Source organism: Cricetulus griseus, chromosome 2 (assembly GCF_003668045.3).
Source record: "Cricetulus griseus strain 17A/GY chromosome 2, alternate assembly CriGri-PICRH-1.0, whole genome shotgun sequence".
Classification (NCBI taxonomy): Eukaryota; Metazoa; Chordata; class Mammalia; order Rodentia; family Cricetidae; genus Cricetulus; species Cricetulus griseus.
In genome coordinates, this window is record NC_048595.1 from 317,759,399 (window position 1) to 317,772,545 (window position 13,147).

General features: G+C 44.0%; 1 protein-coding gene across 1 annotated transcript; it reads right to left on the reverse strand.

Annotated features, from left to right (window-relative positions):
* Window positions 1-987: 987 nt before the first annotated feature.
* LOC100752003 (histone H2B subacrosomal variant) lies at window positions 988-1,353 on the reverse strand. The gene has a single exon (XM_027401228.1). It carries the CDS (start codon window positions 1,351-1,353, stop codon window positions 988-990), a length of 366 nt encoding a protein of 121 aa, XP_027257029.1.
* Window positions 1,354-13,147: the final 11,794 nt, after the last annotated feature.

Sequence of the window (13,147 nt, forward strand, 5' to 3'; positions counted from 1 at the left end):
ATTCATACCCTATGGCCTAGTCTCCCCGATAGATCTGGTATCCTGCTCCAACCCGCTCCTTCTACTTCCCTGGGGGACCTCAGGCAAGTGATTAGTTCTCAGTGCCCCATTTTCATCCTCCAAGGGCTGGGGAGTAATTATTTAATCCTGACAGTGTTTTGTGGGATTAAATAAATTAATATATGTAGGGTGTGATCATGTACCAAATGCTGTATGCTTCTGCTACTGTGGCAACTCTATTGTGGCTGCTATATTAGTAAAACACAGAATCACTTTAGACCTCTATCAAGAGGATGCATACAATGAATTGTAGTATGGTTACAGTACCGAGTCCAAGCTAGGACAGGAGTGTAAGCAATCCAGAGCTATATTTATCAGCAGGTAGGAACTTTAGAAACAAATTAAAGAAAGAAACATGTGATGTGAGCCTATCCTTGCGATACAAACAAAAGGAAATTGCTGTCTTAGAGATACACAGACATAAAAGGACAAAGAAAATCAAAGGAATGGGCAGGGGGTGGGGTGTTCTCAGGATGTCAGGTAGGGAGATGGGATTAGGACAAAGCTTCAGAATCTTTATAAAGATTGTATACTCAATAAAATGACCAAGCATGGTGGCACTGGTCTATGTAGCAAATTTCAGGCCATCCAGGACTGAAATTTTATCTCAAACAAAACAAAACAAAAAACCCTAAACTCAATTGGGTGGAAGTTCATGGAAGCATGGGGACTGGAGATGGCTTGGCAGTTAAGAGCACTGGCTGCTCTTCCAGAGGACCTGGGTTAGAGTCCCAGCACCCACATGGAGGCTCCAACTACCTGTACCTCCAGTTCCAGGGGACCCAATGGCCTCTTCTAGCCTCCTCAGGCACCAGGCAAAACATCCACATATGTTAAACACAGTAAAAAGCGAGAGTGAATCAGACACTGAGGTGATCGGAGTTTGATTTACTTTCCCCAAGTTTCAATTAGGCTTGCACATGGAGCTTAGGAGTGGATAAATCTGTGCACTGCTTTACTTCCAAAAGTCACTGCCGACTTAGCCAGCTTCTTAGGCACCAGCAGATACACTGCCTTCTGGATATCTTCTAGGGTGAGGGTGCAGCGCTTTCTGAAGTACATCAGTTGGCAGGCTTCCGTGGCAATGCGTTCAAAGAGGTCATTGATCAGGGTGTTCATAATGTCCACAGTGTTCGATGACAGGCCTCTCATGGGGACAACTTCCTTCAGGACCCTGCTTATGTAGAGAGAGTAATTTCTTTGGCCAAAATTGATGCTGGAATAACGTTTTCTGAAGGCTCGTCTTTGACGTCTTTTGACAAATTGGTACCTTTTGATGATGGACTTGGCCATTGTAGATGTTGCTCTCCTTCTCAGTTAGGAATGGAGAGGAGAAGGGCCGCAGAAGGGGAGCGGTTGTCCTACTTATAGTGAGGTGTCACAGTCACATTGCCAGGGCTTCTCTCTGATTGGCACTTACTTTCCCCATGTCACAAACACTTAGCAACAGAGCTGACCTGTTGCTGAGGACAAATGGGCTCCTCTCAGGCTTTCCTGAGAAGGGAGGGTATCAAAAGGATTGATGCCAATTTTAAGCAGAAAGAAGGTGTGCTCAAGTTTTCTGCTTTTTTTGTTTTCCTCCATAGCAATTTGCATTTATCCTATACAATTTAATTAGGCAAAAGCTTGTCAAAGTGGGAGGTTGGTATAATGATAGAGAACAAAAATATTGTTAGCTTTTTTTGTGGATGTCATTTCTTATAGAAACATGTATAAATTCACTTATAATCAAATAAATAATCAAGCCATTGAAAATATAAAGTGATGGCTTTGTAATACAAATAAATGTTACTAATCTGATTTTAAGAATTGGGACCTACCCCCTAACTGGTAGTATCAAGTGGTCAACCCTAACATCATATACGTATAAGCAACACTAGATGGAATCAACGGATTCTATTTGTACATTTATGCGTATGCATGCAGCAATAATTAGAAGAGGTCATGAATTTGAGGTGGAATGAGGGTATCCTGGGAGGGGTTGAAAGAAAATAACCCAAGAGTGGTTGGAGAGAGGAAAGGGGAGAGGGGAAATGTAATTACATTTAAATTAAAATATAAAAGAAAAATGAAACCCCTCTCTTCTTACTATAGATGGACATTAAAAAAAAAAAAAAAAAGAACTCAGTGGGTAAAGGTGCTGGCCACCAAGCCTAACAACCTAAGTTTGATCCCAAGACCCAGAGTAGAAGGAGAGAACCAACTTCTGCAAGTTGTGCTCTGACTTCCACACATGTGCCATGACACACAGGCTCTCTTTCTTTCTCTCTCCTCTGCCTGTCTCTGTGCCTGTGTCTCCTCCCTCCCTCCTCCTCCCTCCCTCCTCCCTCCCTCCCTCCCTCCCTCTCTCCCTTCCCCCCTTCTCTCTCTCTACGCACACACACACATACACACACACAGAAATAAACACAACATCAACAAAAAACTATTTGTGACTTTTATTTGGAAAATGAAGCCTAATTCTTAACTAGCAGTTAAGTAACACATTCCTTTTCCAAGAGCAGGTCTCCCCTATCACACTTCACGTGCTCTGACCCCAAATATGGAAATCTTTTTACTGCACAGTTTTTGGTGGTGGGGTACTTCATTCCCCCTTTCCCTTTAAAAAAAAAAAAAAAGCCTAGTTAGTTTTAATGACATTGATTCCTTAGAAGCAAGTGTGTACAACTGAAAAATTCAGAACTCCCGCCTTTTGTTGTTTAGATTATGATATCAACCGTGTTCATTAACCTTTTTTAATGATAGCATTATTTGTGCAGATTTCATAGTCTTTTTTTTTTTTTTTTTTGGTTTTTCGAGACAGGGTTTCTCTATGTAGCTTTGGAGCCTATCCTGGCACTCGCTCTGGAGACCAGGCTGGCCTTGAACTCACAGAGATCTGCCTGTCTCTGCCTCTCAAGTGCTGGGATTAAATGCGTGTGCCACCAACGCCCAGCTTCATACTCTTAAGTACATGGTCTGCTGTTACTTGATATTGTAGTTCTTTCATTAGCCAGAAGACATTTGTAGACACATTCTTGCCATGTGTCAATGTTGGTATTCATTTAAGAAATCTCATATACTTTAATTTTTTTTTTTTTACTTTATATGCATTGGTGTTTTTGCCTTCATATATGTCTTTGTGAGGGTGTCAGATTCCCTGGAACTGGATTCTCAGACAGTTGTGAGCTGCCATGTTTGTGTTGGGAATCAAACCCTAATCCTCTGAAAGAGCAGCTAGTGCTTTTAACCGCTGAGCCATCTCTCCAGCCCCTTTGTATGCTTTCTTAATCAAATCTACCCCTGAGTAAAATAAAGAAGGAATAGAAGTGACTGTGACAATAACTGCCAGCATTTCAATTATTCATGGTGGCCACTACTATTCATAGTCCCATTAAATGCACTTCAAAATGAGTTTCTGCACAGGGAAGGCAAAGAGGGGTGTGTGTATCTTCTAGAAAGCTGTTTCCTCCTTCTTTTCTCCTACTTAAGTATAGAAGGGGGGGGGAATGGTATTATGTGTGTGGGTGCTTGCTGGTATGCATGTCTGTGTACCACATGTGTACCTGGTGCCCTAGGAGGCCAGAAGATACTGGATCACCTGAACTGGAATCACAGATGATTGTGAGCCACCATGTAGGTGCTGGAAACCAAACGCATGTCCTCTGGAGGAGCAGCCAGTTCTCTAAACTGCTGATCCATCTCTCCAGCCTCTGGCTCTAATTTCTAAAGACAGCAGGCCTTGTGTGCAAATGTCCGCTCCATCTTACTCACCGTTGGTCTCAACCATGCTTCCTCCCACTAAGACGGAAGCCACCACTTCCACTCTTCTCTGGGCTGATGGATCTTTAATAGATCTGCCTAATTTTGCTCATATACTCCTCTAGATAGAATCACTCAGTTTACTTAATTTTAGAAAAGCTTTATTTGCTACTGCTTAGAATAGCTACCAGGCAGAGAGGGTGTTTTTCCTCCTCCCCATCAATCTGTGTTACAGTTTCCACTATAGTAATACTCCTGACCTTTCTTTCCCTCTCACTTACTCCTTGAGACAAATGTCTTACTTGCCTGGGGAAGGGAAGCAAGGTAGACAGGCCGGTCTCAGCCCTTCTGGATTCTCTGACTACGGGCAGCTCCTCCCCTCCCCCTCCCCAAGGGATCATTGTGAGGCTCCTTTAGTGGATCAGTAGTCCATTCTGTTTAATTCCGTGCTGCATCAGGAAACACTTGTCCCATTGAGTGACTGCCCCTTGCATGACTGGTCAGTAAAAAGGGTGACATTTTGATCTCCATCTCTCTGATTCCTTTGACTCTGTTTGTGTGTGGAGATGGGAGACTGCACTATATTATAGTGGATAACATAGAAAAGCTGCAGAGCCCCAAACAATAGGCTATAAACTAAGATGCTTACTTACCACAGTGTTAAGGAAAGCTATCTTAGAAATTTCATGGCTAATTTGGGGCTAGCCTAAAGTCTCTTTAATTATTTAATAAGTCATTTAAACTATGGATGTGAGCACTACAGGTTTGTCTTTTGCCTGTCTGTGCTTTCTCCTCCAGACATGCTGGAGGAAGAGATGAACATCTTTTAGTGTGATGACCTTCAGGAGCAACCACTGCGTTACTAACTCAGGCAATGTAGCAATTCTGATCATTTCGGTCTCTCACACCGAGAGTGTAAAGACTTTCATCTCTCCCTGCTTCTCCTGCCCCATTCTCTGAGTCTTAGATGAAGTCTGGTGTCTGCTAGCAGGATACACACACCAGAGGCTCCCAGTTGCCAAGTTGTTTAAAACTCTTTGTCTTTTCATCCAAAGTCTAGGATTACTTTCCCCCCCCAGACTCTTACTTCATGCTCCATGATGCTATCCCTATTTGGGGCATGGATTGCACGCTACCGCCCTTCTGTGATGGAAGTACTGCTTAAGTTCCAGGATCTTACAGTAACACAAGGTCACTGTAAGACAATGAGAGATAATTTGACAATAATGTAATGGTGGTAGAAGTGACATTCACTTAAAACAAAAAACTCTCCCTGCCAGGCAAGGGTTTCCGCTGGTAACTCTGTGCGAGTGAGACAGATGTTTGAATGTACTAGGGAGTCTTCCTTTAAAAGAAGCAAACGCTAGTGGAATGAGAGCTGTAAGGGCAATGGGGGAAGAGTGAAGAGAAAAGAGAGCACGAGGCAGTGGATGCAAGTGGGTAGAATGGAAGAGGGGAGACACAGGTTTTCAGATCTTGGGACTCGGGTCTGAGACATGGAGAGAGGCAGAGATCGATGTAAATGCCTTTGCAGACACCCGGCAGACGGAAGCACCTGCTCCTCCTGACTTTGGCAAAGAAGAAATCTAGAAGAACAGAAAAGGGCAAAATTGGGCAGTTCCCTGAGTGCTGTAGAGACCAGTTTTGTTCTTTCCTGTGTCCTGTTTCCATGACTGAGAGGGAGCAAACACACTGCACCTTCCTGATTGCCTGACACCTGACTGAGGTCAGTTCCTGTCTCTGCCTGAATCCCCACGGCTGGCTCCCCTAACCTCACCAGACCTGAGAATTGCCTATATCCTGCTTTGGCTAATCTGAAAGCTGGGTCAGTGTTCTTAGGTGACCTGAGAGTGCATGAGAAAAATGAGATTAGTTTTGTGCAGAGTAAGAACATAATGAAGGAATTAGCTTTGACACTGGGCACAAGGCTTCCAATGCCTGATGAGTTCCTGGTGAGTCTGATGTAATTTCATAGAGAACACAAAAAGGTATTGGAATAAAAACTACCAGAAAATATTTTAATTTTTTTGAGTTCTGGTAAAACATTAACTAAAAAGCAATTAAAAACCCCCCAAATCAACAAGTTTGTTATGAGTGGATGTAAAATATAATGTAAAATAGATTTTTTTCTATATTATAGTGTCCTAGTTAAGCCAGGTGGTGATGGCACATGTCTTTAATCTCAGTACTCAGGAGACAGAGGCTGGCAGATTTCTGTGAATTTGAGACCAGCCTGGTCTACACAGCGAGTTCCAGGACAACCAGGGCTACAGAGAAACCCTGGCTGCCCCACCCCACCCCCCACCCCCACCCCCAGAAGCATTTTAGCTAAGTATGTAGATTGATACAAAAGTTACCTGAGGTCACATGCTTTAGAAGTCTGATGCCAGGGTATAAACTGAGGCCTAAACCGATGAATAAACTCAGGCACCCAGGCTGGAGCTTCTAACCATTGTACTACACCGTCTTCCATCAGCCGGCCCCAAAGGGAGGAAGCAGGAGGGAGAGAATGAACAGCAACATGGAGGCATGTGATCACAGGATGAAACCACAAGTTATATTCAAGTAAGAGAAGAGAGGATTACACGCCAGAGGCTCTGAATAAGAGCACAGTGGCTTGACTTGCAAAATGTCTGAGTGTGCATTCTAAGGTTTTAAAATTATTTTACAGGCACCCGAGGGCCACTAGGCATTTGATTATGATTATGCAATTAATTGACATAAGGGAATATTTGGAGTCGATGTCAGCATTCCAGAAAATGAGATCAGAGAGCCCAGCAGTGCCATTGCCCAGAGGCCCGAGAGTGGAACGGTAAGAGCTTGAGTGGGTGGAGAGAGAACAGCAGGAAGGAGTCGTCTGGCTCAGGACAGAGGAGAAGGACCGCCGAGGGAACGAGACACTGACTGAGCATTGTTCAGACCATGTGCTCTCTGCACCCGGGGAGCAGCGTTCTCTGTCCACCTTTGACATGGGTGTGAGCCTCGCTCTTACTGCCTTGGGTGAGGAAGCTGGTTTGTCTCAGTTCTCAAAGATGGCTGGTAACAAAACTGGGGTCTGACTGCAAGCGTCTGGCTTCGGGCTCCATGTTGCTTGCTCTCCACCCTGCTTCTTGACGATCTCTTGTGCTTGATGGTGTCACCTTGTCTGAGCATCTTAAGATTCAAGGCAGAGGGGCAGGTCACAGCAGGGAACTGGTGTTGCCAACAAAAAGCAGCAAAATCAAGGCTTGAACCCAAGTCTTCTAACTCCATTTCCAGTGCTCTAGTTAAACCCTCTTGCTCTAGATTTCTGTGGGGAAAACAAAACAAAAGCAGAACTATCTATCAACCTAAGCCGGGCCATAGAGACAGTGGAGATCCTGTGATTTCAGTTATACGTAACTTCAGGGACAGTCTTTTTGCTTGATATTCCACACCATCTCCGAGGGGCAAGTACAGCATTCTCAACCTGTGTGTTGCAACCCTTCGGGGGCCACATATCAGATGTCCTCTGTTAGACCCCGGAAAACTCAGGTATCCGAGTCCCAGGCCACGACTGCCGTCACCCCAATCACCAGGCGGATTCGAGAGCTTGCTGCAAACTGCACGAGGCTTTATTGTAATTTAACGAGCTGACCCCATGTTAGCTCGGGTCTTTCACCCACCCGCCATGGCAGATGGCTAGCAAAAGACAGCTCCTAGGGCCTCCCAAGAGATCTTATAGGACAGCGTAAGGGGAGTGTCTAGGGGTACGCACAGGCTCACGATTGGTGTGCCTCCAGGCTTGGAGAGCTTGCTCTGTGTCGATTGGTCAACTGGTTGTTATGGCCCATAGGCCCTCCCAGGGTGGTTGCTATGCTTTGTGCGTCATTGCTGTGCGCTTGTCCGTAAAGCACACCCAGGGTCGTAAAGCATAGCGCCACCAGCTAACTTCTGATTGGCTCCTTGTCACGAGGCAGGCATCTGACTTTCTAGTGTCTAGGACAAGGTCATAGAAGCACGTGTTCTGCTGTTATGGCTGCCAAAAGGGAAGCTGGTCCCTTCATCCTCCATGTCAGATATTTACATTATGATTCATATCAGCAGCAAAATTTCTACTATGAAGTAGCAAAGAAATCATTTTATGGCCGGGTGTCACCACTACACCGTGAGGAACTGTATTAAAGGGTCACAACATTAGAAAGGTTGGGAACCATGGCTCTGGCATATAGCATGGAAGAAGCCTTTCTTTTTCAACAAGGGAGATGATTCTAACAGTCGTCAAGGAACTTCTTATTCCAGACAAGTCAGAGGAAAGCCTTTATCCAGAGGGGAAGGATGGCTGATTTTAAATTGGGAGAGAAGGATTTAGGGAAGGGAGTCTACACCCAGAGAATTCTAACAAGGTTTTAAACCAGCCTGTGTCAATTATCCTGAGATGCCCTTTTAGGCCTGTTTATACATAAAGAGACAGGAAAGACATGCACATGGAACATGACAAAATCAGAGACTGGGAAGCATGGACAGAACGTTATGTCCGTTGTAGTACAGCTAAATTAGGTACAGGGCCTTAAAGGAAAACACCTGTCAACACACTGTACTAGCTCCCACTCTAAGTGCTGCAGTGAAGTTGGGCCTTGCTTACATCCAAAGCAGATTTAAGTGTCCTTAAATTTAATGAAACAAAAATATGAAAGTCCAGTCTCTAGTGCACAGTAAAACTCTAGCTCTTGAAAAAGCTCGGTCTGAAGCACTTGCAATAGGGTGAGATTCTAGTGTTCTGGAGGCTGAGTTTCACTTGAGAACCTGCTCTGACATAGTATAATTTCCCTTGGTCTTCTGCTCTCTCTCATCTTTTTGGGCAAAGCTGTACTGCGTGAGATCTTCTACTGAAACAGTGGGCAGAGTTTCTGGAGTGTGTGGGAGATGCTGCGTGGGGACACGATACATGGCTAACATATGCAGAGCTCTTCTTAGTTTCCGGAATATAAGTTTATGAATTAAAATATTGCTACTACACATTGCAATAGTTCATATTTGCTTCCCAATGATGTCCATCTCTTCTCTGTCTTATATAAGAATGAACTGTTTTCCCACTAGTGGGCCTTAGGGGACATCTGCTTGCATGAGTCTGCCCAGGACCCATAGGATTTTAGTTACTTTTCTTACCACTGTGAGGTGGTTTGAATTAATTAAAATGGCTCCTCTAGGCCCATAGGAAGTGACACTATTAGGAGGTGTGGCCTCCTAGGAGCAGGTGTGGCCTTATTGGAGGATATGTGTCACTGGGCGTGGGCTTTGAGGTTTCAGAAGCTCAAGCTAGGCCTAGTGTCTTATTCTCTCTTCCTGTTGCCTTTGAATCTGGATGTAGAGCTCTCAGTTACCTCTCCAGAACCATGTCTGCCTGCATGCTGCCATGCTTCCTACCATAAAGACAATGGACTAAACCTTTGAACCTGTAAGCCAGCATCAATTAAACATTTTCCTTTATAAGAGTTGCTGTGCAGCACTATTTGTAATAGCCAGAAACTGGAAGCAGCCTAGATGCCCCTCAACCGAAGAATGGATAGAGAAAATATGGTACATTTACACAATGGAGTACTATTCAGCAGAAAAAAACAATGGAAGCTTGAAATTTGCAGGAAAATGGATGGAACTAGAAGAAACCATTCTGAGCGAGGTAGCCCAATCACAAAAAGACAAACATGATATGTACTCACTCATATGTGGATTTTAGACATAGAGTAAAGGATTACCAGCTTACAATCCACACTGCCAGAGAAACTAGTAAACAAGGAGGTCCCTAAAAGAGACATATATTGTCCCCTGGAGAAGGGGAAAGAGTCAAGATCCCCTGAGCAAATTGAGAGCATGGGAAGAGGGGGGATGGAGCTACAAGAATGAAAAGAGAAGAAGAGGAAGGATGCAGAGGTCATGAGGGAGCAGAAAGGTTGAGTCAGGTGTAGATTAGAAGAAAGGATATGCGATAGGTAGGGTTTTAGTTGGGTGGGTGGTAGGTGAGGAGGGGAGGGAGAAGGGAACTGGGATTGTCATGTAATTCAATCTTGTTTCTAATTCAAATAAAAAAATGATTAAAAAAAAAGAGTTGCTGTGGTCATGGTGTCTCTTCACAACAATACTGCAATCAAATGCCACACAAGAAGCAACTAAAAAGATATTTATTTTTCCTGTGTGTTGTAGGATCCAGTACATCATGGTATGGATGGCATGTGGTGGCAGCTGGAACATGAGGCTGCTTGTTAACATCCTGGCTGACCAGGAAGCAGACAGACATTAGCTGCAAGTAGGGACTGGCTGTCACTGTCAACACCTGCCTACCAGTGACCCACTTCTTCCAAGTAGACCCCATCTCCTAAAGTTCTCATAACTTCTCAAAACAGGGTCACCACCAACTAGGAATCATGCGTTCAAACAGTTGAGTCTGTGGAAGATACAATAATATCAAACTATTACACTTTAAATACTGTATGATTCTCTGGCTACTGGGTCCTCTTCAAAATCCACTGTTTCAGAGTTGTGACTGAGGAGGCTGGTGGGGATGTGACAGGCACCCCTGAAATAATACTGTGGCTCTCTGGATGGTTCAAGAAGTACTTTTTCTTCACAGTACTTTATCTTCTTTGTTAAATCACTCTGAAAAAAAATCAAAGCCATAACAGTAACCTTGGCAAGATGCTTTCCCTATTTCCTTGCTAACACTGATGTGAGCAGCTGGGCTGCACCACTTGTGATTGAAATTGACCTCCTTGCTTTAAAGATGCATACCCCTGCAGTACAACAAAAGTAAATCTGCAACTAGCCTTTCCAATGCCTTCTGCTTCTGGATTCAGAAGACATACTTCCCTCTAGGGTGTTAGCAGACGATGGTTTTCAGGGATGTTGCTTAGCTGTTTGTTTGTTTTTTTTCCTTTGGTTGGTTGGTTTGTTTTTCTTTCTCATCTTTATAATGGTCTTGAACATCAGGACTCAGAGACATAGGCCGTGGGAATCTTGGGAGCCTGGGTGTATAGGATAGGGTAGGATAGTATACATAGTACTGATAGGATCTGTGTCCAAGAAATGAGATTGATCATCTCCTTATTTCCCTCCTTTCCTCCCTCCCTCCCTCCCTCCCTCCCTCCTCCCTCCCTCCCTCCCTCCCTCCCTCCCTTCTTTCCTTCCTTCCTTCCTTCCTTCCTTCCTTCCTTCCTTCCTTCCTTCCCTCCCTCCCTCCCTCCCTTCTTTCCTTCCTTCTTTGCTTCCTTCCTTCCTTCCTTCCTTCCTTCCTTCCTTCCTTCCTTCCTTCCAAGGTTTTTCAAGACAGTGTTTCTGTGTAACCCTGACTGTCCTGGAATTCACTCTGTAGACCAAGCTGGCCTCAAACTCAGAGACCTACCTGCCTCTCTCTCCGGAGTGTTGGGATTAAAGGTGTGCACCACCATCGCCCAGCTTCTCTTCTTTTGGTTTTTCGAGACAGGATTTCTCAGGGTGGTTCTGGCTGTCATGGAAAGTAATGTTTAAAATGGCAAACTATCGGGAAAACAAATTCATTGAAAGTGAGACACCCACTCCCAGGCTGATGGGCACAGAACTATGCTCAACCTCAGCAGTTGTGAAGAAATGGAAACCACAGAAATTATTTCATAGGTGCCAACTTCTCAAAACCAAATTGCCCTGAGACCACCAAATGCTGGGAAGGGTGTAAGGAAGTTATTTTGTATTGTAATCATGGTGTAAACTGCTATGATCACCTTGGAGACCAATGTGGGTGATGCTTGTTAAATGTGAACATGTGTATCCCATACCTTGGCAGTTACACATCTGAATATTCACTCTCAAGAATATAATGCACACTTGTGGAAAGAGACAAGCTAATGGCTGTTGACTGGAGCAATGTTTGCACAGAAGAACAGTAGACACGAACGACCTCAGTAAGTAATTTGGGGAAAGGGCTGAATAAACTGGTTTTCTTGATATGGTGAAATAAATCTCAAGGAGTTATAATAAACAATGATCTTCTATATGAATCCCAAATGCTGAGCCAAAAAAGATGTCAAAATTTGCATGGTGTGTTTCATTTCTCATTGCTCTGACAAAGCACCTCACAGAAGTTCCTTAAAGGAGGAAGGGTTTAATTTGTCTTATATTCTGAGGAGAAGCAATCCATCATGGTTTAGACGGCTTGGCTGTAGGGGCATGATGTGGCTGATCATATCATATCCAAAGTAACGAAGCGAAGATTAGGCAAGAAGTAGGACCAGGGTATAGAACTCCAAGGCCTGCCCCCAGTGACTCACTTCCTCCAGGGAGGCTCTGCAACCTAAAGCCTCTACAAGAGCAGCTCTTGACATGTGGGTTGAAACCCCTTGGGTTGAATGGTGCTTTCACAGGGGTCACATATCAGATATCCTGTATATCAGATATTTACACTATGATTCATAATGGTAGCAAAATTACAGTTATCAAGTAGCAATGAAAATAATTCTATGGTTCGGGGGTCACCACAACATGAGGAACTATATTAGGAAGGTTGAGAGCCACTGCTGTACAACATTCCAGAATAGCACCACCAGCTGGAAGCTAAGTTTTCCAACACAAAGCCTGTGGGGGACATTTCACACACAATAGCATAGGGTATTGTATAGTGCATGGAAAAATGGAAAACTAAAACAATATTGCTGATGTATTTAGAAATAAGTTATACAAGTATGAGAAGTATATGTGAAAGATACCAGTTACCCAGTAGTGGTTCCCTGTGGCGAAAGAAGGAGGGAGAGAGGGTGTCAGGAAGACTCAAATGTGGACTTGAGCTAGAATCTGTTTTTAATTGTTGGATTTTATTGCATTTTTAAAAGATTTAAATGTAAAGATGGCAAAATGTGATGACAGATTATATTATTTTCTTTAGTTTCCTTTTTCTTTTAAACATTTAATAATTTAAAAAGCCCTCAACCCTCCACCACTATCAAAAGCAAACCTGCAAGCCACCTATTATACAAGTCTTATATAAGCTATATAAGACTCAGAAAAGAGGAACAGGAGGCCTGGCTCCTGCTCCCCAATAAAAGACTGGACCCAGATGTAGACGGAGTTAGAAGGATGAGTGGAAGCAGGCAGTGTGCATGTGTAACTCTCTGAATTTGAGGGTCTGAGAATGGGGGTGAAGGATGCGGGCTTTGGGGGGATATAGGTTGAGATTGAACTACTGGTGTCCGTTCTGGTCGTATGGATGCTTGGCTTAAATAGAGTGCAGCCACCCTTCCTCTTCTTCTTTTCTCTGTCTGAGCCACCAAGGGCTTGATGAAGCCCACCTGCCTCACAAGAGGCACAACCCCTTTCTTACTCAGGCTGTGATGCCACAGGCTGACCTGTCTGTAAACACCTTGGA

What these genes read in the sequence shown, in the direction of transcription:
- LOC100752003 (XM_027401228.1), bottom strand. Translation starts at nt 1,353, where the DNA reads ATGGCCAAGTCCATCATCAAAAGGTACCAATTTGTCAAAAGACGTCAA.